Source organism: Haliaeetus leucocephalus, unplaced genomic scaffold (assembly GCF_000737465.1).
Source record: "Haliaeetus leucocephalus isolate CR32 unplaced genomic scaffold, Haliaeetus_leucocephalus-4.0 Scaffold730, whole genome shotgun sequence".
NCBI classification, from domain to species: domain Eukaryota; kingdom Metazoa; phylum Chordata; class Aves; order Accipitriformes; family Accipitridae; genus Haliaeetus; species Haliaeetus leucocephalus.
Window position 1 is genome coordinate 3,832,676 of NW_010973166.1, and position 22,327 is coordinate 3,855,002.

At 41.3% G+C, this 22,327-nt stretch overlaps 1 protein-coding gene across 1 annotated transcript in view; it reads left to right on the forward strand.

Moving 5' to 3' along the window:
* Positions 1-22,327, forward strand: part of HMCN1 (hemicentin 1) — a 208,539-nt gene that overhangs the window by 181,932 nt on the left and 4,280 nt on the right. Inside the window, exons 90-104 of the mRNA XM_010580732.1 lie at positions 923-1,093; positions 2,349-2,519; positions 4,193-4,363; positions 6,369-6,539; positions 7,001-7,150; positions 7,482-7,619; positions 7,945-8,066; positions 9,593-9,830; positions 11,525-11,587; positions 14,011-14,130; positions 14,379-14,513; positions 14,949-15,062; positions 15,395-15,520; positions 16,338-16,466; positions 21,089-21,439. Of these exons, the coding sequence (XP_010579034.1) occupies positions 923-1,093; positions 2,349-2,519; positions 4,193-4,363; positions 6,369-6,539; positions 7,001-7,150; positions 7,482-7,619; positions 7,945-8,066; positions 9,593-9,830; positions 11,525-11,587; positions 14,011-14,130; positions 14,379-14,513; positions 14,949-15,062; positions 15,395-15,520; positions 16,338-16,466; positions 21,089-21,439 (2,370 nt within the window). The remainder of the gene's footprint in view (positions 1-922; positions 1,094-2,348; positions 2,520-4,192; positions 4,364-6,368; positions 6,540-7,000; positions 7,151-7,481; positions 7,620-7,944; positions 8,067-9,592; positions 9,831-11,524; positions 11,588-14,010; positions 14,131-14,378; positions 14,514-14,948; positions 15,063-15,394; positions 15,521-16,337; positions 16,467-21,088; positions 21,440-22,327) is intronic.

Consider the following 22,327-nt stretch of genomic DNA (forward strand, 5'->3'; position numbering starts at 1 on the left):
CTTGTAATGTATCGAATGGCAGTAGTTCTTGGAAACTGAAGTCACAAAAGTAAGTGCAAGGAAAATTTTCAGCAATTTCTCTTCCCCCCACCCCAATAAAAATGTTAATTTTGTATTTTCATGTTTTTCAGTGTTTGTTACCCATATGCTCACTCACTACTCTGTCATGCAAAGCCAATTAAAATGAAAAAGAAAAAAACTAAAAAAACATGTAAAACATAATAGTTAATAATTTAAGACATTATCAGTATGTTTTTCTCTGTTGTTTTAATTTTCAGCAACATCTTTCTCATAACTAACTGAATGTTCAGGTTTCCTTCCTGTCTTAGTAGTACTTCCTGCATTTGACAGGTTGTAGTTTATTCATAACCCTTCACTGCTGGCATGTTTCCTTCTATACAATTTTTACGGTATTGATTTTTCCCTTTTTCGCTGGCTTTGCTACCACTGCAATGCTAAATGTTCATCCACCATCGAGAGATTAATTTCTCTAGATCTTGGCAACAAAATCAGTTCTGGCTCCTGCTTATTGCTAGCCAATGAAGCTGTGTGCCAGCTTTTAGCCAGCATGCCCCTTCCCCTGCTGAGACCTTCAGCCTAGCACAGGACAGTCAGAGCCAAAAACTTATGAAAACACCAGATCTGATCAATCAGAACTGATTCAGTTCTGTTGTTCCAAGATTGTAGTGAGGTGAAGTGATGTATTCAGAAAACAAAAAGGAAAGAATTGATCTCTCTTCTGGAAACTGTTGATTCATTTTAGCTGTTGTTCAAGGCAAAGGTTTTTTCAAGGGCTTATTCAGAATATTTCATTTATTGATATTGAACAATGTAGCTTTTTTGCCTTAGGCTGTGGAGCTGTAATTTCATGTTAAAGCAGCTGTATAATTGAAACAGTTTTATAGCTGTGCTGCCTTTGCAGTTGATGGTGATTGGAGTTCTTGGCTGCCATGGGGTCCTTGCAGCGAGACTTGCGGGAAAGGTACTCAGACACGACTGAGGCTCTGCAATAACCCTCCTCCCTCCCATGATGGATCATACTGTGAGGGGTCTGATGCACAGATGCAGGTTTGCAACAAGAGACGCTGCCCAGGTAAGATGCATTGGACACAAAGAGAACAATGACAAACTTGTCATTTCCTTTCCAAATTCTACTTTATATTGAAAGCTTTCCAGTTCTAAAAGTGTAGTCCCTGAAAAAAAACTCATTTAAACCTTTTGTTTTCACTGGCCCCTGTCACTATCTTTAGCATCCCTTTATAGACCTAACACATGGGATTTCTTCTCCTATCCTTGCCTCTCTTCCTTTACCCTGCCACTGTGCGAAAGCAGCATTTTAAATCCTTGGCAGTTAAATTACAGGTTTCCTAAACATTTCTTTTTTAAAATTTTCCTAGGTTCTGTTATTCATTTATCCTTTTCTTCCACATTTCAATGAGTCCTTCATGACTGGATAGGAAAACTCAAGTTTTTGAAATCTGACCTCTGTATCTGGCTGAGTGCAGGGGTAACAAAGGGAAATTTCATGAAATGGAATGTGCAGCAGTTCAGACTAGATCCTTCTGGCTTCACACTCCATTTTGCACATGCCAGATCCTAAGCTGAGTCCCCACTGTAACTGTCAACTGGTAGAAGAGAGAACTGACCCTGCAGTAGTCAAGCAACTGAGGGCTAAATGTTGCACATTTCTCTGGCTTGATGGGCTGCTGATGAGGATGCTATTGCTTACAGCTAGTTTGTGACTGATCAGCCTCTTCTCAGCCACCAACTCAAGTGCTCACATGGATATACCTGTTTTTAACAGTTTGCATCACCACATCTTGGGAGATCAAGGGCCATACTATTCAACTGCTCAAACCTGGCTCACATGAGATAATTTAGTAATAACTCCTATAAACAGCTGAGCCAGTAAATCAAAGGTTGATTAGGAAGGCGGGGGGAGAAGGTGGTGATGGTTACATCTTCAGACAGTGCAGCTGCAACTAGACTGGGTTTTGGGGATGGCACTAGTACCAGCCATCTGCCCAGTGTGGTAATTTCAGGGACTACTTTTTATATGGTTTGACTTGCTTACAGATACCTAGAAATATCAGACTCACTGAGCTTGAGGACTGAGTGATCCCTGACCGTGATTCTGGTCAGGCTTACAGGTAATTTAAAAGACACGTCACGCTTTTCTCCAGTTTCACTCCTGGGAATCCCTGTGTAGAAATCCCTGTGTAGCTTAGATGTTCTACAGAGAGAGTCAGTAACATCCTACAGTCAGTTTTACCCTGATGTAACACTAATTTGCTTTGTTATTTCTAATGTCAGAGACTAACTGTACCATGCTATGCCTTTCTTGCCAGTGGATGGGAAGTGGGCCACGTGGAGCAGCTGGAGTGCCTGCACTGTGTCCTGTGGAGGAGGCAGCAGGCAGAGAACGCGCCACTGCTCAGACCCAGCCCCACAGTTTGGGGGCCACAAATGTGAAGGCAATGACATGCAAATGGATTTTTGCAACAGTGATCCTTGTCCGAGTAAGTGCTTTGGGTCAGGCTGCTTGTCCACTGACTGGGTTTGTATGTATGCACGAGAGGAAGGAAGCCCTCCACCAGTCACACACTCCCACAGAAATCAGAGGGTCTGAACACAGGCAAGTGGTATTAGCTGCCTGGCAAGAGTGAAAGCATCTCTTCATCAGTCAGCGTGACGGGGGCATTTTAAATATTAACTGTTAGGAGCACAAACCAGTAGCAGCTGGTTCATAAGGTCCTGCCAGACTGTCAGAGGTCACGCACCTATCTGTGGTGGATTAACCCTGGCTGGATGCCAGGTGCCCACCAAAGCTATTCTATCACTCCCCGCCCATCAGCTGGACAGGGGAGAGAAAGAATATAACAAAGGGCTCGTGGGTCGAGATAAGGACAGGGAGAGATCGTTCACCAATTACTGTCATGGGCAAAACAGACTCAACTTGGGGAAAATTAACTCAATTTATTGCCAATCAACCAGAGCAGGGTAATGAGAAATAAAACCAAATCTCAAAACACCTTCCCTCCACCCCTCCCTTCTTCCTGGGCACAGCTTCACTCCCAAATTCTCTACCTACCCCCCCAGCGGCGCAGGGGGTCGGGGAATGGGGGCTGGGGTCAGTTCATCACACGTTATTTCTGCCACTTCATCCTCTTCAGGGGCAGGATTCATCACATTCTTCCCCTGCTCCATCGTGGGGTCTCTCCCATGGGAGACAGTCCTCCACAAACTTCTCCAACGTGGGTCCTTCCCATGGGCTGCAGTTCTTCACGAACTGCTCCAGCATGGGTCCTTTCCATGGGGCCACAGGTCCTGCCAGAAAACCTGCTCCAGCGCAGGCTTCCCATGGGGTCACAGCCTCCTTCGGGAACCCACCTGCTCCGGCGTGGGGCCCCCCCCGGGCTGCAGGTGGATATCTGCTCCACTGTGGACCTCCATGGACTGCAGGGGGACAGCCTGCCTCACCATGGTCTTCCCCACGGGCTGCAGGGGAATCTCTGCTCCAGGGCCTGGAGCACCTCCTCCCCCTCCTTCTTCACTGACCTGGGGGTCTGCAGGGTTGTTTCCCCTACATGTTCTCACTCCTCTCTCCAGCTGCGGTTTCTGTGTGCCCTGCAACTTTTTTTCCTTCTTAAATCTGTTATCACAGAGGCGCTACCATTATTGCTGATTGGCTCGGCCTTGGCCGGCGGCAGGTCCGTCTTGGAGCCGGCTGGTATTGGCTCTGTCAGACATAGGGGAAGCTTCCAGCAGCTTCTCACAGAAGCCATCTCTGTAACCTCCCCACTACCAAAACCTTGGCACACAAACCCAATACATTTCAATTATGTCCCCTCCTGTGGTGGCAGCAGTGTTAAAACTGTCCTGTCAGAAAGTACCACAAAGTGATCCTCTCATATCTCACAGTAAAGTGTAGTGACTCATTTGGTTAATAATATGTGTTGCATACTTTTCCTACAACTGACAGTGTTCTGGAGTTGGTTAATACGCTCTGAGAAATCACAGAATGCTGGACAAGATAACTTCCTTAGATCTTTAATTGTCTGGGGGTTTATTTTTATTTTGGGAAAAGAAATTTAAAAGTTACTCTCCAATAGAAGTACTTTCCTAGCTTGACTGTCTGGTTTTAAGTATCTGTTATTAAGAGGAAGACATAAAATCTGACTTATTTTTACAGTTCATGGCAACTGGGGCCCATGGAGTAGTTGGGGAACTTGTAGCCGAACGTGCAACGGAGGCCAGATGAGGCGATACCGGACCTGTGACAATCCTCGTCCTGCCAGCGGTGGAAGGGCATGTGCAGGGGCTGACATGCAGATCCAGAGATGCAGCACTGAACTGTGCCCTGGTGAGTGCTCAGACTAACAGAGAAATTAAATGCAGCTTTCCCTGGAAGACTTCAGGGTATACATAACGTATGTGAGATTTTCATAATATGAAAGGAATGTAGGACATTCCTGTAATTACTTAAAATTTCATACAATCTAATGATCCACTCTCACTTTTTCTTTAAATGACTGTCACCTTACAAGGATTTCCCCCTTTACATGTTAGATTTTCCCCAAATGAGGTGGACTAATTCAAAAGAGGAAATAGCATATGAAAATCTCTCCTACACCTAATAATTCTACTTAGTTTTTACAGTAAATACAGTTTATGAGGCTCTCAGTGAACTCTCATAATGTATTCCAGGAGCAGGGAAAAATGCTCAGCTCTAATGCTGTAAAATGATAATCAAAGCAGTTAATTGATTTATTGACAATACATAACTAAGGGGCAATCAATGAACTTACACATTCAGGATCAGTATCAGTGATATGGAAGATAAACCACAATGCTAGAGACTTACTAAACACCTACAAATTTCTCAACACCCTTCTATAACTCATCCCAGAAAGGGAGGAGGAGGATGATTATTATTATTATAGTATTATTAATTCTAATATAATAAAAAAATAAATCATTAAATCCCTCCTCTATGCACACCCCTTTACACACCCTCCTCCTGTGGGAGATGCACAACTTTATGTGCACCTGTGCCACATGCATGCTGACCTACCTGCTGGTAACAAAGCCCCTGATGAGGCCACATCCGCACACCCCAGGTGTGGGCCCCTGCTTGCTGCACCCCATAGCATCAGCCCCTGCAAGCTGGATGCCAGCTGCTCGTGGCATGCGAGGACAATTCTCCATCAGGTCTCAATGGAGGTTACAGTGTCAAGTTCGGTCTGACTGTTCCATGTTTACCCTCCTCTTGCTTGGGTTTATCCTGCCCAATCACAAAATTTCATGCTGCTTTTATAATTCTTTTCAGTTCCCTTGTTACTGTTATTTTGGCTAATGGTTGTCTTAAGCAAAGTTTTAATTGATACTTTCCTCTTACCATTGCTAGTTTTGGGCAAGTATTGTATCAGATCAGGCATTTCGGATTACTCTGTTCAATGTCCAGTCATGGTCCTATTGTATCACCTGTTGTTACCGAGGCTGTGCAGACTCCCACACGTGTAGTTCAAGCCAACTCTGATTGACCTCTTGTAGAGTGTTTGGCTAGATAGAACATGTGTTCCTTATTTGCAAGATTTATGTTTTGTTTGGTTTCTTGTACTCTTCCATCAGTTTTATACCCATGCAACCTCAGATATTTTCTCTATAGGAGTAAAAGCACTCAAAGCTCTAGACAGACAGGTTGTCTCTAGTGATAGGCTACCAAAAAGTATGACAGGAGATTCTGAACATTGACAGCTGTTCTTTATCAACTGGTTTGTGATGGGTCTGCATACATGTGACAATGTTTTTTCAGTTTTGAAATCGGTTTCTGTGGAGCCTGATGCTTTCAGGTAACAGATGCAGAGACTGGCAGGGGGCATCTCTGCAGAACCTCCTGGGGGGTGTGGCTGGCAGAAATCCCAAACACCAGCTGAGCAAATTACCTGCACACTGGACCTCTGTGTGCCACCCTTAGGGAGGACTTGCATGATTGTGTGGAGTGACACATGTAGTTTATACCGTACAAAGCTTCCCTCGTCAGCCATGAAGTGGTACCTCTTCAACATGACTTAGGGAAGAATTTTATGTAGCTCTTGTTAAATCCCCAGCCGTTATACTGGAAACATCCCCTGGAGGAGACTCCTTGTTTCTGGTACAGCTGATAGACAAACAAAATTTTGAAGGTGGTGTGTTTCTGAGGGGAGAAGTGTTCATGCCTGCCCATTAAGGTGTTTTTGTCATCCTTTGAGCTATTTCTTTTCTTTAACACGTTGGTTCCATCAAAAAGGAATGACACTAAAGCATCACCGGTGCAGCCTGACACCTTTAAAATGAAAAGTCGCTTTCTTCATTCTTTGTATCTTCAGTGGATGGAAACTGGGGGCAGTGGCAAACATGGAGCCAGTGCTCTTCCTCTTGTGGAGGAGGAGAGCAGACCCGAATACGCCTGTGCAGCAGTCCAGCCCCGTTAAATCATGGACGTCCTTGTCCTGGAGACTCCTCCCAAATATCCAGGTGTAACACCCAAGCATGTCCTGGTGAGTTAATTTACAGCCTGCACGCAATGACAACATAGTGAAAGCCTGTGGCACTCCTGATTTGACCAGTACTCTCCCATGTCTTGGCCAGTTGACCAAGTAATTTAATTTTTTTGGCTTAAATCTCTCCCGCAACTTCAGCTGGATACATTTTTTGTTAACCTGCTACATAGCACTAGAGTATGCTGTTAAACAATTGTTGCTTTTCAGACAGGGGTGAGTGCCTAAGGCGATTCCCATGTTACTGTGCATGTATCTCAGACCACATATGTACAGCATCCTGTTATTTGCAGGTTGTGAGCTTTACTTTTGCAAATAAAGTAGTAATATATGCAGAAGTATCCTTACTTCTTAAAATGCTGGACAATATTTCTCAATTTTCTCTCCCCCAAAATATCAGACCATAGAGTTTTCACATGGGCCTTTTTTTTTTTCCTTTCTCCCTTCCCTCTCCTGCACAGGTGGGCCTTCACGTGCCAAAGGCAGCATCATTGGAAACATTAATGATATTGAATTTGGAATTGCTTTCCTGAATACCACAATAACAGACAGTCCTGATTCTGAAACTAGAGTAATACAAGCAAAGATTACAAATGTCCCTCGGAGCCTTGGTAGGCTTTTTATTACTTTTTATCACCTTTTTCCTTGACCCAGGCTGAATTCTGTGCAATGCCAGTTTTCAGCACTTCATGTCATTAAGTGTCACTGAAGAAACTAATCTAAACTTTCCATAGACAGAGAGAGGAAAAGGGAATCTTCAATATTTACTTCTAGTACATTGATATTTGTAAAATGGTTCCTCTGAATATAGCAATATCTATTTTTGCTGGTTTAGATCTTAAGGGTTACACTACTGTTAGGTCTTCATATTTAACTCCTACAGATGTGGGTCACGTGATGTTAGGAAAAAAGCTCTCCAATGTTATGTTGCATTTCTTTCAGGTCCAGCGATGAGAAAGCTTGTTTCTATACTCAGCCCAGTTTATTGGACAACTGCAAAAGAAATTGGAGAAGCAATGAATGGTTTTACGCTCACTGATGCAGTCTTCAAGAGAGAAACTCAAGTGGAGTTTGCCACTGGTTCGTTACCTGTGATATACCATCTCTTTCTGTTTCCAATAAGCTTGACAGATACTGTAGTTCTTAAAAAATAGCACAATAACTGTTGCTGAATTTTGAGTCTTGTGCTTACACCAATATTTCTGAATGGCTATGGCTTTCTGAGGCTTAAATACAGCTTTTAGAGCTGTGATTTGAAAAATGTGAAGTTTATTATAGGCAGGGTACACCTTATAAAAATGAGTATAAAATAACTGCTCAAGGGATCCCAGTTCAGATACTGTGTGGCTAACATGAGTCTCTGGTTAAGATGTTTTATAAATCAATGTGCTGTTAAAATTCATAGGTGAGGTTCTGCGAATGACTCATATTGCCCGGGGCTTGGATTCGGATGGAGCCTTGCTGCTGGATGTTGTTGTGAGTGGCCACGTGCTGCAGCTCCAGTCAGTAGCTGATGTTGATGTGAAGGTAAAGCTGCTCGAGATACCACCCCCTTCTCTCATTGATACATGCTTCATCTCTCATCTATATTCAAGCAGTAGACACTAAGGCCTGAAAACTGTTTTATAGTATGTGACTTATTCTATGCCTGGTTTAACTGACAGATGTTCACATTGCCTTTAAAAACAAGAACTTGTCATTGGGAAGATAGTACGGGTCACCCAAGGTTTTTAGATGTTAGAAGGAAGTGTTGAGAAGTGTCTTTGGGGCTAGTTATCACAGGCAGGCATGTCAGGTGTTGCTTTCAATAGAGCTATAAAGGTGCATCTTAAACCTGCCTGACATTTTGCCTTCCCTGAGGATGACACCAGCTCTCTTATACCATGGCACCTTGCAAAAATTTCTCAATATTACTGTTGATTCATTTGCAGCTACAATTACATGTAGTCTGGCAGAGAAACATTCCTGTGGCTGATGAAGTTGCAAAGACAGGGGATTAACAGATTCTGAATTGGATTGCAACACAGGGTGTGGTGTTATCGTGCACACTGTCATGATGCTGTTAATGATGTGCTCCTTTCTCTGCTATAGCATCAAAACTTTCTCTTGTGGAGATATCTATTATGGTAAACAGTCCTATTATGCAATTCATCTGAAATGTTTTGCAGAATTTGCTTTTTCAAAGAATGACACTTCTCTATGACCTTTTTCAGGAATGATTAGAGAGGGCAGTTTGCATGATTGTATGGCAAAAGGTTATAATCTCGCTACTGAATTGCTCTGCCTGTTGGTTCTTGGAGATACTCTCTACTGCTCCTAGTAAGATAGCTTCTATCACTGACGTTGTACTCCTGATAGAAAGATGGAGTTCAAAGGAACTGTTTTTCTAGCTTTTTGGTTTAGTATATCACATGACAAACATTTTGCTTAATACAATATGTGGTATTAAAGTTTTGGTTTAAAACCAGGTGCTTGATAATTTGTTTTACTGTACAAGAAAGAATATTCTTTACCATTGTTTCTATAAAGGTGGTAATTAGTTAGTGGTAGGTAACCAGTGAAATTGTTTTAATATATTAATCCCACAGTACAATAAATATACATGAAGTTCTTGATATTTCAATACACTGCAATATTTATCATGTTCAATATTTATACCTTTCTTCAGTGGCAGAATTTTTCTCTACTGATTGTTTATTTAGCACATGTTGTCAGCATCTGACTTAGAAACACAAAAAATATTTAGACCTCAAAAGATTGTTACAGAACAATAAGATCATTTTCAGATTTTTGGAAATGCTCTGCTGAGGCCCCTGTCATCAGGTTCCTCAGTACCACAGCCTGTTTCTTATTTGAAGAAATGTACCAGATGCTGTTAAGATTCAACAGTTAAAATAAGAGTAAAAAAGGCATGTGTTGTGTGAAATATGTTATGTTCAGCTGTTAAGAAAAAAAAATGTTTCTTGGAATACATCTCATACCACTTTAAAATACAAAAACCGCAGTGGTGTTGGCTGTACTCAGTGGCTGATGCCTGAATTTTGCTGTTTCAGGATTATACAGAAGACTATATTCAAACTGGTCCTGGGCAACTGTATGCCCATTCTACTCGTCTCTTCACTATAGATGGAGTTAGTGTTCCCTATACATGGAACCACACTATCACCTATGATTACACTAAAGGAAAGATGCCTTTCTTGGTGGAAACACTCCATGCTTCCTCTATTACAACAGAGTACAACCCACTGGAAGAAACTATGGCTTTTAAAATCCACGCTTCTATAGCAAAAGGTACTGTATTAATCTTTCACAAAAATAAAACAATGGAAACATGATATCCTATCTTCCTAAAATTCATTACCTGTATTCTCAAAAGCCAGTTATGGCCTTGAAAGAGGAAATTCTGTGAAACTTGGGTAATTTTATTGTAGATCCTGGGACCTACGTGTCTTGTTAACATACCCATAGACTAATACGTAAAAGCTGTTGCAGTTTGCACTTACTCTTCACCTGTAGTTCTCATCGATGATGTACGTCTGCATTTGCTGATGCTGCTATTAGCATCACCAGTAGCTTCAGGTAGCCAGCCTAAAACATTTCTCCATTTCTTTGCATGTACCTTTCATTCTCTAAAATGAAATTACCGTCGCTTTTGTGTGTGGTCAAGCATTGGTGGGGTTTTATGTTTGGGTTTGTTTTTTGCATAGCTGTTGAGAAAAAAGGATTGTGAATCTTCTTCTCACAGCAAAAACCACATAAACATAAGTAAGGTAGTAATGAAGTAGAAGAACATTCAAAATTCAGCACTAAATGGGTAAGATGTCCTAAGGCATTCCTCAGATTGAACTTCTCTGGAATTATTTGGCATATACAGAAAATATGATGCTGAGCTGCAGCTTGAAAACTTAACTGGTACTTTATGGATACATTTTTTAAGGCCAGATATGAACGGTGCATAGTTATGCAGCCCTGTGTAGACATATGCTTATGTACGGTCTGTAAATTTCCTGACTCCTAACACAGAGGTGGCAAGCTAGTAGCAACATCATCTGTTGTACTGTGCCTTAGCATTACTAGCTGCTGCCTTTCACCTAAGTGATCTTAAGGAGTAGGGCTTATATTTGTGTAAGTGGGTTTTCCTTTGAGAAGTCATAATTGGTTGGCTTTTTTTACATAGTAGAGAAAGAACTGAGGTTTGAAAGTAAATGAAACAGTGGGATTGCCCATCTCAGTCTTTCTTTTCAATAACAACATTCTAAATGAAGTAAAATAATTATCTTCCTACTTGCCAGGCTATGAACTGATTGTGCAATTTGGAAACCAAATAAGATTATTTTTTCTGTTTTAAAAAGAGGTCTGATAAAAGGAAGTCTCCAGATCAAGTTATGCCTATGCATAAATCTGGCCAGGCCTTTACTGAACTTGCATTTATTTCCTCCCACAATTAATATACTGCTTTTTTAAAAATTTCATATTCATTGAATCAATTTTCAAGCAGCAAAATATATGTGGTCTTTGAGCAGTCTCTACTGGAGTTTTCCATTACAGTTCATAGTACACACTTGTGTTCTTCTACAGTGACTTATCACAATCTATGACATGGTGATTTGTTTGGTTTGGGTTTATTTCCCTCCTTTTACGTGAAGTGAAACTGAATGGTCTTTGTTCTTTTAATAAGGAAAACTTTATGGAGGAACGTTGCAGGATGTATTAGGCTGGGATGCAACTTGCAGTCACTCTGAGGGAAACCCCCCACCAGTTTAATGTTTCTGAAAACAGCAAAAACCATGTACTACTGACTTTTGCTGCCCAAGTAGAAAAACCACTGAAGTCTAGATTTTAAAAAGTTTCTATTTTAGTGTCCAAGTATAATAAATATTTTATAAATAGCTGGGCTGCAAGTCTTAATGTTAAAAGGTTTTTTAAAAGTAATAAAATTGCCATATTTTCACCCACAAGTAACATGTGCTTCCTTTACCATACAGGAGATCGTAGCAATCAGTGCCCTGCTGGGTTTGGTTTGGACTCCACTGGGCCTTACTGTTCAGGTAATGATGTGAAAACGGTAGTGTGTAATCATAGATTCATAGAATGGTTTGAGTTGGAAGGGACCTTTAAAGATCATCCAGTTCCACCCCACTGCCACAGGCAGGGACATCTTTCACTAGATCAGGTTGCTGAAAGCCCTGTCCAACCTGAGCTTGAACACTTCCAGGGAGGGGGCATTCACAGCTTCTCTGGACAACCTGTTCCAGTGTCTCGCCACCCTCATCATAAAAAATTTAGTATTTATTTCCAATCTAAATCTACCCTCTTTTAGTTTAAAACTGTTACCCCTTGTCCTGGCCCTTTACCAGGTCGCCTACAGGGCCCGGCAAAAATTCTCTCCATCTTTCTTATAAGCCCTCTTTATATACTGAAAGGCTGCAGTAAGGTCTCCCCGGATCCTTCCTTTCCCCAGGCTAAACAACCCCAACTCTCTCAGCCTTTGTCCATAGCAGAGGTGTTCCAGCCCTCTGACCATTTCCGTGGCCTCCTCTGGAGCTGGTCTAAGAGGCCCATGTCTGTCCTGTGCTGGGGGCCCCAGAGCTGGATGCAGTACTCAACCACATCACCATTATCTAGAGTTTCCAAGCATGAAGTGCATACTTCAAAAAGTGTAAGTAACCTTTGATGAAAGGGTATGGATCCAAAGCCAGGTGAAGACTTCACTTCTGTACTCATCTAGAATAGAAGTAGTGCCCAGACAGCTTTTCATCAGTACCTCAGGTACAACGGGGGGACACTGAGCCACAGGATCTGCTGAGCCTGCAAAGTAGTGAAGCACTCGCATGGTCTGTGTGGAGGGAAGGATGAATGTTGGCAACCTAGACAACTGCGCACAAGTTCCTGCTTGGGGGATGGAGGTCAAGAGAAGGCTATAAGCGTTTTAGCTGTCGACTGAGTCACGTTTGTTTTAGGGAACAATCATCTGATAAAATTTTGTGGAGTTATTTCATTACCCCTTGAAAGCTTACAAATTAAAGAAATTCTACAAGAAACAAACATTACACTATCCGAAAGGTTTAAAAGCAGGAAAACTGAAAATAAGGTCGCTAAAACAATTTTCCACTGTCGTGTTTCAGCCCAGCCGGTAACAAAGCACCATGCAGCCGCTCTCTCGCTCCCTGCCCCCCCACCCCAGCCACGGTGGGATGAGGAGAAAATATAAAGGCGGGCTCGTGGTCGAGATAAGGACTGGGAGGGATCACTCACCACTTATGGTCACTGGCAAAAGCCAGGCGCAACTTGGGGAAGAAACCAAACCAATTTAATTTACTACAAGTCAAAACAAAACAAGGATATTGGGAAGCAAAACCAAACCTGAGAACACCTTCCCCCACTCCTCCCTCCTTCCCGCCTCAACCCCACTCCCGGTTCTCTCTCCCTCCTCGCAGGGGAACAGGGGATGGGGGTCGGGGTCAGCTCCCCACACCTTGTCTGTGCCGCTCCTTCCTCCTCAGGGGGAGGAGGACTCCTCACTCGGCCCCTGCTCCGCCGCGGGGTCCCTCCCACAGGAGACAGTCCTTCACAAACTTCTCCAGTGTGAGTCCTTTTCCGTGGGCTTCAGCTCTTCCCGAACTTCCCCGGTGTGGGTCCTTTCCACGGGCCGATCTTCAGTCACAGCCTGCTCCAGCGCGGGCTCTCCCATGGAGTCACGGCCATCTTGGGGGGCCTCCGCTCCCCCGCTCCCCTCCATGGGCCGGGGGGACACAGCCTGCCGTCTCCCCACGGGCTGCGGGGGGGGCATCCACCTCCTCAGGCGCCCCTCCTTCCTCACGGACCTCGGTATCTGCAGAGGGGTTCCTCTCGCATTCCAGTCCCCCTCCTCACTGCAGGCTCCCCTTCTCAAATCTGCTCTCCCAGAGGCGCTACCGCCATTGCTGACGGGGTCGGCCTGGGCCAGAGGCGGGTCCGCCTGGGAGCCGGGGAAGCTTCCAGCAGCTTCTCACAGGAGCCACCCCTGCGGCCCCTCCCTGCTACCAAAAAAACCCATGCCACACAAACCCATAACAACCACTTGCAGTATCATCTGTAAAACAGTATGAGTTCTAAAACTTTAATATGGCACATGTAGTAATCTGTGCACGTCTCCAGGAAATCTTAAGTCTAACACTGAAACCCATCTTTTCTGTTGTAAAGAGATTCTCTTGAAAAGATTGTCTTAAACATTCATTACCGCGGTAGTGACCCAGTCTTGCAGAGCTAATGCAAGATTTCAGCAAGCCGTGTTATTGCAGGTTTGGTAACCGTAAAAATAAGCATGGAGAATGCACCGCTGAACCGTTTCTGTGAAGCTGCTCCATTGCTAGTTCTAGTTTTGCCCCATGGGTCTACCAGACTTATACCTCTTATGAATGATTTGTTTGGTATAGTTTCTTGTAAATTCTTGTGAAGTCTCACTGGTTTTTCAAATGTTCCCTTGTTCCAGATGAAGATGAATGTGCTGTGCGAAATCCTTGTTCCCATACCTGTCATAACGCCATGGGATCTTACTACTGCTCCTGTCCAAAAGGCCTCACTATCTCTGCAGATGGTAGAATGTGTCAGGGTAAGATAATGATTGCTGTGGATGGGTTGGATACAAAAGCCCCACTGCACTTAAATTGCTAGGGAACTGTTCTGTTTGGGCTGGGCCATTTTCTTATTATAAGAGTATAATTTATTGGTGGTATTCTAGTTATTTCATATCTGAATATATTTGCAATCAAGTATTTCATAGTTGATCATGCTCAAGACGCTGCTTAATCTTTGTTTCACTTTGAGATAGTGAGGTTTACAGCTTCTTTTTAATTGTAGATATTGATGAGTGTGCGTTGGGTGGACATACCTGCCACGCTGGCCAGGACTGTGAAAACATCATTGGCTCATACCGCTGCATGGTTAGATGTGGGAATGGCTTTAGGAGGACAGCTGATGGATTTAGCTGCCAAGGTATGGAGAGTTCTCTGGTTTTTGGTGTTAGCTTTCAGAAACTGAAAATACTGTCTTTCACACAATTGAAAATAACTTTTTAAAAGATGCATTTCCCAATAAGGTATCTATAAATTTTCATTTTTAAGGTTGTGGGGTTTTTTTGGGGGTTGAGTTTTTTGTTTGTTTGTTTTTTAAACCTTTTGCTTTTTCCATCTTTAGAAATAAATTTTAAAATTTATCAGGGAATAACCTAACATTCTTGCTTTTGTGTCCCATGTGCATTTTCTGTTACAAAGAAATGAGAGAAGTAACCGCTTCTGAACATACCTCAATATTGTAATAACTAGAGCTCAAAGCAGAGTCCCGAATGTTGACTCAAGCAAAACACTGTTCAGGTAAATGATGACAAGGCAATTCACAGCTATGATATCAAGGATTTGTATTGTTCAACAGATGTTAATGAGTGTCAAGAGTCCAACTCCTGTCACCAGCGTTGCTTCAATACTATAGGAAGTTTCCACTGTGGTTGTGATCCAGGATACCAGCTAAAGGGCAGAAAATGCATGGGTATGAATGAATTTTTGAATGTTCATTCCCTCTTTCCAGTGGACATAGTTCAACATTTATTTGTTGCTGTATTTGTTACTGGAAATCTTTATGAATGAAAATCCTACTATGGATTATATACTTAGTATGCATTTCTGAATTTGTTTGTAAAGCAGTACTAAAAGCCAGAGGAAGTGGGAATTGGGGTGACTGACAAATGTGCATGAAGTACATTCAAATGCATGTACACAGTATAATTAAAGCTAGATTATTCTGCTCGTTAGGAATTGAGCATAAGGAAGAGAGTTCATTTCCATTCTTGCCTTTTTTTCTTTTTTTTTTTTTTTAATAAGATGTAAATGAGTGCAGGCAGAATGTATGCAGGCCTGATCAACTTTGCAAAAACACCCGTGGTGGCTATAAGTGCATTGATCTGTGTCCCAGTGGAATGACCAAAACAGAAAATGGAACTTGTATTGGTGAGTAGAAGTGTTAATGTACTGTATGATGATGGTAAACACAGGGACAATGATGAATTTTTTCTTTTTAAAACAATAATCTTAGAGACAGTCCATCTCCAGTTGTGAAGACTGGCACATATTAAGGCACCAACTTTTTTTTTCATTTATGGGAACATAGGCATTTAATTTTTTTGTAATTGGTATTAAAAGAATAGCTGTATTCTTGCCACTTCTAATATTCCATTGCTCTTAAGAAAGAACAGTAAGGTTTCCCGCAGCATCTTTTCTGCATTGTCACCTTGAATTCTATGAACTGTTCATTGACTGAAATGTTTTGCCCCATGTGTGAATGCTTTCTTAAGAGTTTGTCTCAGGAGCTGTGAATCACAGTCACAGGTCCTTGCAGTTATCAGGGATGCTTTTAAACATAACCGATGTTATACATACTACCAAAACTTTTTTTCTAGTGGGATATGACAGGAAGATGGATTATGTCTCTTTGGAGAGTAGCTGATCACATTGAAAACCTCAATGACAAGTTTTGAAAATTAACAGGAAAAGTGTGTGTAAATGCAATACAGTTGAAAAATTTATCTGTGTATCTGCTCAAAATCTGCTTTCATATTGTGAAAGATTGTGATTCCTAACACAAACTGTTATACAGTAATGCCTAATCATGGTACCAGGTAAGAAAAGAATATGTTGAGAGGCTAAATCTATCTAGAGGGCCAAAGTCACTTGTGGCTTAACTGCATTCCTTCTACATTAAGAAGTTTATAGCTGTAAGAAGTTTCAGGAAAAATCTGACTACTTCCCCTTGCCTTGTTGCTTGCAGACATTGATGAATGCTGGGATGGAACCCACCAGTGTCGTTATAACCAGATTTGTGAGAACACACGAGGAAGTTACCGTTGTGTGTGTCCAAGAGGGTATCGGTCCCAGGGAGTTGGAAGACCTTGTGTGGGTAAGTTGTCCAATCACATTAGTATCACATATTTTCTGCTGCTTTGTCTGACCTTTCTGCTGCAACATATCCAACAATGCTATCCCATTTGACGACTATGCTCTATACACAAATTTGCACTGAAGTTCAAAATTACCCATCTAAAACAAAGCGTCCCATTCAAAACAGATAGTCAAAACTAAATAATTCCAAACAGAGATTGTTATAGGTCCATACTTTGAAAACAAAGCGTGCAAGGGTCTCAGAGTACTGGTGGATGGATGTGGTGAGCTACCGCTCTGCAAGAGGCTTCATTTATAAAAATCAGGTCAGATTTGTTAGTTGATTGGACAGTGAAATATGCCTGGCTATACTCTGGACTGCATTGATTCACACCTGAAAGGAGTCAAGCAGGGGGTGATGGACTCCCCTAAAGGAGAACACCCAAAGAAGTGTGTTGCAAGAGGCAGGATAACACCCAGAACTTGCTTCTGCAAGCAAACATGCTTACCCACCCATTAGAATTGCAAAGGGTGTTCCCCATATGGGTAAAGTGGAGGAAGCTGATATGCATTTATCACTCAACACTCCCCATTCTGGTTTGGGTGGATCACAGCAGGGAAAGAGCATTCCTGTCAGTCACAGGAATGCTGATCATGTAGTTACTCCCCTGTGCTATCTACGTAGAACGTTTTAGCATAAAAACACGCAGAGCTTTCTCCCACACACACATACGTAGCATTTGAAGGATGCTCTCGTAGCTCTAACATGGATAGCAAGAGAGTTTAATGTATGGTGTCAGTGCAAGTGCATAAAACACTTCCCCTGGTATTTAACAGACCTCAGGATGGCACTAGGATCATTTAGATTCACCTTTTCTGTATTTATGTAGAATATTTAAAATATAATAGCTGATCCACCCTGATAATAATGATTTATGAATATTGGTATATGACACTAAGTGAAGTTGGTTTCAGTTGGTCTCATGTATCATTATCCAAGAAGCATTCCTCTGTGATGACTTCTTAAAGATTAGCTTTCATAAGTGATAAACAGCTGCTTTGAAGAACAGGATTTTATTTTTTTTCTTTTTAAACAACCTAAGGTTTTGGAGTACCAAAAGCCAGGATTTTTTTTTTTGATTTTTTTTTTAAAGAGATTAAATTGCAGTAAGAAACTGTTTGGCTGTAGACCAAGACATTACTTCCACCAGCTGCCTCTCTACTGAAATAAAATCAATCCCAGACTCCTTAACATATATTAAAACCATTTAAATTTCTGACATTAATAAGCTTGATAAAGTATAGGACTACAGATTTTCACAAAACACTAGCAGCTGCCCTAAAGCTGTCTTCTGACCAAGGAGCACTGAAAGCTCCCTCTTAAATTAAAGTATGACCTTTATGCACCTTTGAATTTTTATCTGCTTAAAAATATATTTAAAATATAGATGCATCAAAGATATTAGTTCACATGTGTTAATAAAATCCAGTTTTTACTGTTAATGTTTCCAGTGAGCACGGGGAAGAGTTGAAAAGTAGGGCCCCAGACTGAAACAGAAGAATTGAACTTTGTTCCTACCTGTGCTACTCTTACCCTGTGTAAAGTCCTTTGTGCTGCAATCCTGTCTGTCAGATGGGGATAAGGTGTTCATTTGTCATCACAACACCCATAGATACATGCATGCCCATTTAACTAAATTACAATATTACTGTGTTGGATCTCAACATGCCGTATCATAGAAGGAAGGGCTTTATCAAAAGCTGTTATAAAGCATTTTTGCATATAATACATGCAAGGCTATCTAGAATTCAAAATGAAATATTATTTTTCAAGTTAAAAGAATGCACGAGAATTTAGCTATTTTAGTTTCAAAGTCAATTCACCTTGTTCTTGTAAATATTTAATACTCATAGTGCGTAATCAAAGGGATACTGTCCAGTGGAGACCTAGGCTTACCAGTTGGTCAGCGATCACTTTCCCCAGGGATGGCTATGGTATAAATGCAAGTGACTTGCTGCCTTCAATTTTACTTGTATTGCAGAGGAGGATCCTATGAAAGAAATTGCTCGAATCTTCACGTGTTTTCTTTCATTATTTCTATGGTAGTCTTATATTGTTTATCCACAATTTGTTCCAAGGGCATTGGTTGTTGTAAAGATCATAGAATAGAATCATAGAATCATTTAGGATGGAAAAGACTTTTAAGATCATCGAGTCCAACCGTCAACCATGCCCACTAAACCACGTCCTGAAGTACCTTGTCTACGCGCTTTTTTAATATCTCCAGGGATGGTGACTCAACCACTTCCCTGGGCAGCCCATTCCAATGCCTGACAACCCTTTCAGTAAAGAAATTTTTCCTAATATCCAAACTAAACCTCCCCTGCTGCAACTTGAGGCCATTTCCTCTTGTCCTATCTCCAGCCACCTGACAGAAGAAACCAGCACCCACCTCACTACAACCCCCTTCAGGTAGTTGTAGAGAGCGATAAGGTCTCCCCTCAGCCTCCTCTTTTCTAGACTAAACAGCCCCAGCTCCCTCAGCCCTTCCTCACAGGACTTGTGCTCCAGGCCCCTCACCAACTTGGTTGCCCTTCTCTGGACACACTCCAGCAACTCAATGTCTTTCCTGTAGTGAGGGGCCCAAAACTGAACACAGGACTTGAGGTGCGGCCTCACCAGTGCCGAGTACAGGGGAACAAAATGTTAGATGTTAGACAATAGCTATGTATGTGCACTGTTTTCTGCAGGTAAAGAATGTTAAATTCTGCAGTTAGAAAATAGTTGAGTGTGAGTTTCAGTATTCTTTTACATGTGTATGAGTAACATGTTTTTCATCTTAAGCACACAATGAAGGAATATAAACTTAAAATTCATATTAGTTGTTGCCATACTAAAAACGAAGTTATATTACCCTAATAATATTTCAACTAATATATAAAGTTTCAGTTACGTGTTTGTGAAATAACAATTGGAAAATACTGCAATACTCTGCAGTAATTATCCCTGGATTTCCAGCTCTCAAAACATTTAATTATTAATACTCCCCAAAATTCTTTAAAACATATAAAGTATTAAAGACTTAATAAAAATGCAATCTAATATTCTACTACATTTCTGAACAGTGTTACTTTTTAAATACCATTAGCATGCATTTGTGTCTTGGAGGGTTACAAACTATGCTCAAAATACTATGTTCAGAGGGAACCAAAGTGAGACTGTAATAACGCTAGCTTAATGGCATTTTTACAGTAATAATTTAAAGAATACACACTTTCCACTAATATGAAATAATTAAACCTTTATTGAGCCACCACTAAGATAATCTTTAAATTCTAGTAAAAAAAGGTTTACAATATATGTCAATTATAGATATGTTGTTATGTATGTTAATATCAGGTTATTTATTTCTGATCATTGCAGAGTTGCACATTCCTGTTTCGGAATTAGCAATTTTTTGTGTTTTTCTAGTAAAGAATGAATGTAGGTTTGAAAAGGAATACCATATACGTCAAATTTTCAGCTGGGCCTGAAGTAACTTGGTGAAAATTTTAGAAAATTTCTTTCTGGTAGCACTAGAGAAACTGTGGGAGAAGGCCTGGTCCTACAGTATCCAAGAGCACTCATATTTACTCTATTTTGCATGAAGGACACTCATCATGTTACATCCTTAAACCCTTTACCATGCTTTGTATGCTCATCACTCTGATTTAAGGATGGATATTTACTGCTAGGGTTGGTCAAATTACTTTGGATTACAATTTAAAGGGAGGCAACTTAAAAAAAAAAATCCTTAGAAAAAAAGTAATTCTGTTTTTTAATTGTATAAAAGTGAATTAATATTTACTGTTAAGTCTCTAACCTTTCACAGCTGGAATGACCAGTAACAACATGAAAGGTTAGAACATACCTGACCTCCTTCCCCTGTGACACTGTCCGTCCTTGAGACCCAATTTTTCACCTCACACAGAGTACAATAACTGTATTGGAGCTTCCGAGCTTCCCTCGGTGCCAGTTTGAATGAATTTCTAACGCTGTACTTCTTAAGAATGCTCTGTGTTAAGTATCCTCCTTTAAAGAAGGGCCTAACAGCTTCCCCCATCCATCTGTGGAGCACTTCGAGACAAAAAAATAATTACTGAAGTAGTAGTGAGCAGCTTAGGCTGCAACGATGAACAGCAGGGGTCCTAAGGGCCACTTATTTCTCACACTGCATCTTTTCTGGTAACCAGCAGGAACCGCAGCCAGCAGCTTTCAGGCTATCACACTGCCCTGCTTTTGCAAAAGCAGGGGAACAGGCTTGGATCCCAGTTTTATATCCACATCTTATCTTCAGTAACACTTGAGGCAAGACTTTGCACAGAGTTCTTGTCCTATGTGAGCACAGTCTTAAGTCACAAGCAGCCTTACAGAAAGAGTAAAGGTGTATTACTGCACAGGATAGAATAACCAGCCTACTTGGTATCGTGTTTGCTGTATTTTACTGCCTTCAAGATCTCACTTCTATGTCTTCAGTTTGTTCTACAGACTGAGATAAGTATATATGTATATATATATACACATATAGTTATGCGTTGTTGTTTGTTTGTTTTTTCTCCTTTCCACATGGTTTGTTGCTCTGGATCATGTCACATGAGCAGACATTAATGAATGTGAACAAGTGCCTAAACCCTGTGCATTTCAATGCACCAACACCCCTGGCAGCTTCAAGTGTATCTGTCCACCTGGACAACATTTATTAGGTGATGGGAAATCTTGCGCTGGATTGGAGAGATTGCCAAATTATGGTGCCTATTACAATAGCTATAACTATGCTCAATTTTCCCCTGTGAGAGACAACTATCAACCTCAACAATATTACAGGCACTCCTCAAATCTCTACAGCTCCTTCTCAGAGTATAGAAACAGCAGAATACCTTTCTCCAGGACTAGAAGGAACATTAGAGAAACTTGTCCTGAAGGCTATGAGGCAAGAAATGACAGATGTGTAGGTAAATGTCAGTCATATCTATGCAATTCTCTTGTTTTGGTCCTTATTCTTAGGTTACTGTTTCATATATACCAGGGGCTGATGGTTTGTGGTGCTGTGTTTTTTTTCTTATTACCCTGATAAATATTCAGAGAGTTCTGCATGTTCTTGTCTCCTGAGCACGTTGTAGCAAAAATGTTTTCAAACCTCCTCCTTGTAACCTCGTTTTAATTGTGCTGCTTATTGTGTGTTTGCACATTATTTCCCTCTGCTATTCTCTTTCTTCCGATTATGGTAGCTCACTTTTGTGAATTTTCTCACACTAAAAAACACCAGTAGATCCAGTCTAGTCCTGGGGATGTTGCTTATGTCAGACTCCCACTGATGGTAGTAATAATCTGGTTCAAAAAGGTTTTGAATAAGGATTTTAGAATTGAGCACACTAGGGCCAATGCCAGCACTGCTACAGGACTGTTAGTCATGGCTGTACGGGCAATATAAGCAGAAGCTTTTAAATTGTCTGTAGTTATGATATATAGCGGGTTGTAATGTAATTCACTGAGCCTGGAAAGCCTGATTACAAGTAAACTAATAGGGAGTTTGTTGTAAGCTGTGACAAAGATAGCACTACCACTTCTTTTTCCATGATGAGGAGAGCAGGGTAGTTACAGTAACTGGCAAGCCCTGCCCACCCTCCCCCCCTTTTTTTTTTTCTTTTAAGAGGTGCAAAGGCTCAAAGCAGACTCTTATACCAACAGGAAACAAAGGTATTTGGCACCTTTAACCATCAAGCATTTCGTTCACTTCCTCCTTACTCCGTGAGCTTTTCTGAGGTTTTTCAATGACATGCTGCTATTTTCGCAGGTATCGAAAATTTAATTCAGCTCCTTGTGAAAGTCAAAGGAACAGC